The sequence below is a fragment of the Malus domestica genome, chromosome 01 (genome assembly GCF_042453785.1).
Source record: "Malus domestica chromosome 01, GDT2T_hap1".
Lineage (NCBI taxonomy): Eukaryota > Viridiplantae > Streptophyta > Magnoliopsida > Rosales > Rosaceae > Malus > Malus domestica.
Window position 1 is genome coordinate 10,536,750 of NC_091661.1, and position 3,806 is coordinate 10,540,555.

Consider the following 3,806-nt stretch of genomic DNA (forward strand, 5'->3'; position numbering starts at 1 on the left):
CACTTATCTAACAACATCTCATTGTCCCTGATGTTACTCGAACATCCATTCATAGCCCCTCACATCAAACAAAAAATAAACAGATAAAAAACCATGCTTTCAGACCAAAAAAAAAACAAAAAAAACCATGTTTTTCATGTGTTTAGTACCGTTTGGTACGTGGGATGAGACGGAACGGAGTGGGACAAGACGTTCCGTCCCATGTTTGGTTCGCCTAAAGCGGGTGGAACGCACTGTTCCACGGAACAAATTTTTGATGAATTTTCGTTCCGCCTCACCCCCTGGAACGACTCGTTCCACATCTGTGAAACACAAAATTATAACCTCTCCGTCTCCTTCTTCTTCCTTCTTGTTTCCGTCTGAGGGCATCTTTACTCCCTCTCCGTTCCGTCTCATCCTGTCCCATCCCGTCCCGTTCCGTTCCGTTCCGTCTCGTCCCATCTGCATACCAAACGATACCTTGGGATATCATTCAAATATGCTTTCATGTGTGTGGGTGTGTATATTTATCTATTGATTTTTTATTTTTTATAAAGTTTTGCATGCTTTTGACCAAAACAAAAGCATGCTTGAAAGTTCTACAACTTTTTCCAAAGTAAATAAACCATTCAAGTTCCTCGCCGTAAATAACGAAGCTGCGATCAAAACCGTATGGGGAGGAATGTCCGCTCTCTCATTGGCTGCTGCACTTATAAGATCCAAACCAAATTAATTTATTTTATTTTGGTCAGATCAAACAGCAGTGTCGCATTCTGTGATTGCAACCAAGCAAATACTATAGAAGTGTCGAGAGTAATCTAGGACTAATGATTTTTACACTCAATATACCATGAAAAAACAAGAAGAAGATTTTTAAACTCTAGTTTTGACAAAAGATAGTCCATCTAATATCTATTAAGATAGTCATTTAGTACTACGATATAGTGATATTTTATTTTACTTGTAAGTGAGAAGTTTTAGACTTGATTCTCGTCAAATGCGAGTTTAAACTATATTATTTTTAGCATATTGTGAGACTTAGTCAAACCTTTTTCTTTAGTATATAATATCGTTTGTTAAAAAAAACAAAAGTTAACCTCAGTAGAAAAAAATCCATGAAGAAAACCTCATAATCACACATGACACAATATATATATATATATATACACACACACCTTTAAAGGAAGGGATTCCCATTTTTTTTTAAATAAGGATTATTTGTAGGGTCCACATCATATCGAACTTTAACGATCCGAATCTTCTATTTTTCAAGTTGTACCTCATAGATTATATTTGCAAAATATTAGCCAAATCCAAAATGTTTAAGATATCTAATTGAATTTGAAGAAATTAACGAAGATTTTGTTATATAAGAAGCAATGAAATTTTATCTTGAAAATTAAATAAGTAAATGATTTCAGATTAAATTAAATTTTTACATGATGAACTATGAAATGCAACTTGAAAAATATACGGTTCGAATTATTAAAATTCAATATCGTATAGATCCCACAACTAATTCTTATTTTCATTAAAAAAAAAAAAAAAAAAAAAAAAAAAAGAGCCAATGCCAACTACACCATACCCGACATTGTTCTTATCTTCATCATTACAAGAGTGGCAAGTGGTATGGGCCAACCTGTGTCATTACACCAAATGACTAAATCATCCCCCGAGAAAAAAAAAGGAAATTTAAAGAAAATGACAAAAAAAATGTAATTGATAATAAAAACATAAAAAATATAAATATAATTTTTCTTTAAAATTAAATATTACCGATAATGTTAAAACACCGAAAAAGAAATCAATGTGTCCACAATGGACAAAATAGCATGTTATGTTCTACCATAAAAGGCTCCTTATACCACTCGCGGCTCGCCCAACCAAGTTTACCCTTCTTCGCAAAAATGGCATCCACCAACTCCGTCAACGGTCTCTTCATCTCCTTCCTCCTCTCCCTCTTCCTCACCCTCGCCTTCTCCGACGTAAGTTTCCATTTTCTTCTCCTTAACTCTGATTAAATTTTGGTGTTTGATGTTAGTTTGCAAGTGTACATATCTATCTATATATATGTGTGTGTGTGTGGGTCTGCAGGACCCGGATTGCGTGTACACGGCGTACGTTAGGACGGGGTCGATCATAAAGGCTGGGACGGACTCCACCGTCAACCTCCGGCTGTACGACGCGTACGGATACGGCATCGAGATCAGGAACCTCGAAGCCTGGGGTGGCTTGATGGGCCCCGGCTACAACTACTTCGAGAGGGGCAATCTCGACATCTTCAGCGGGCGAGGTCCCTGCCTCCGGTCATCGATCTGCGCTCTCAACCTCACCTCGGACGGCTCCGGCCCCAACCACGGCTGGTACGTTAACTACGTCGAGGTGACCTCCACTGGGGCCCATGTTCCTTGCAATCAACAGCTATTCACCATCGAGCAGTGGCTCGCCACGGATACGTCGCCCTACGAGCTAACCGCCGTCAGGAACTACTGTAATTCCGACATCGAGGGTGCTGAGAAACGGGGACGTACTGAGCACCGGATGATCCGGTCCGGTTCGATCGGTTTGGTTTCTACTGTTTAAGTTATGTTTGGATGCGAGGTTATTGAGTTGTTAGTTGGTGTGGTTGTCCAAATCCGTGTTTGATCAGGTGCGCGGTGGTGTGAAGTTTAGTCGTGGTTATCAAGATCCGTGTATGTTCAGGTGTGTTCAGACTAATATGATTTGGCCAAAATAAAAAAAAATATGAATTTTATTAGTAAGATATTCGGATCTGTGATCTGTAAAGGATAATGTGAATGAGGTAATTTGGAATTTCTGTTTGGCTGTCTTGGGATGTCGGTGGGATCCGGATTAGTAAAAGACTCTTGCAATTTGTTTTGCTGTCTTAAAGAGTTATTAATGCACGCTGCCCACCAATTATTGGTTTCTTGCGAGGACCATGCCAGACCAATTTTAATTATTAATGCACGGTGCGCATCCTTCCATTCTTCTTTTTATTTTTTTAATACGAGGGTACTACTTTTTATATTAATGTTAATTATGAATGAGACATGGTTGCATATGGTCTCTCCGATGAAGTAGGCAAATACAAAGTCAAAACAATTTTGATGAGCCATGTAGGCAATGTTGCCTACTTTCAATATTATAGGCAAATAGAATTCCACTTCTCTATTTATTATAAAATATTTTAAGTAGAGGAAGAATGTAAAAAAAAAAGGATAAAGTCAGATTGTGTTGTATGTATAATTTACTGAATAATTATGGATGCCAGAAAATAGAGGAGTGCGGCAATAGTAGAAAGAAAGAGAGAAATGTTTAATTGTAAGGTGTGTTCTATTCCATCACATTATGTCTTTATTTATAGTAGTAAGGAATAGCATTTCTTACCCTTTAGGATTACAACATTTAATAAGTAATATACTCCTAATAGGAATATGAGAGATATTCCAAGATATACTAGGATTTAAACAATCACATTCAGAATCTAATAGGACTGCAACACTCCCCCTTGAGTGTGTAAATACTCAAGTAAATAATGCATCAAGTCTTCAGTGATGAAGTAAGTACAGTTAATGAAGTCGTCAGTACAATGAGCAAATGCGGGTCTCAAATCAATGGAAGAATGCATAAAAAGTAAAACTCATAAAACCTCACTATGGTAAAACCCAAGGTGGGAGAAAAACTCATAGTTTAAGGAGAAAAGTGAGAAGTTGCATTAAGTCAAAACTATACGTCTTTTGGACGCAAGTAAAAGAGCTCACAAGGGTATGATCATCCAAGGATGGGTGTCTCGTTAAAACCTAGTTAAGTAGCAAAAACCCAGT

The 3,806-nt window shown here is 37.5% G+C and overlaps 1 protein-coding gene across 1 annotated transcript; it reads left to right on the forward strand.

Annotated features, from left to right (window-relative positions):
• The first annotated feature begins 1,761 nt into the window (after positions 1–1,761).
• Positions 1,762–2,801, forward strand: LOC114826064 (PLAT domain-containing protein 1). The gene is made up of 2 exons (XM_029105734.2): positions 1,762–1,964; positions 2,074–2,801. Exons 1-2 carry the CDS (start codon positions 1,812–1,814, stop codon positions 2,560–2,562), a joined length of 642 nt encoding a protein of 213 aa, XP_028961567.1. The 5' UTR covers positions 1,762–1,811; the 3' UTR covers positions 2,563–2,801.
• Positions 2,802–3,806: the final 1,005 nt, after the last annotated feature.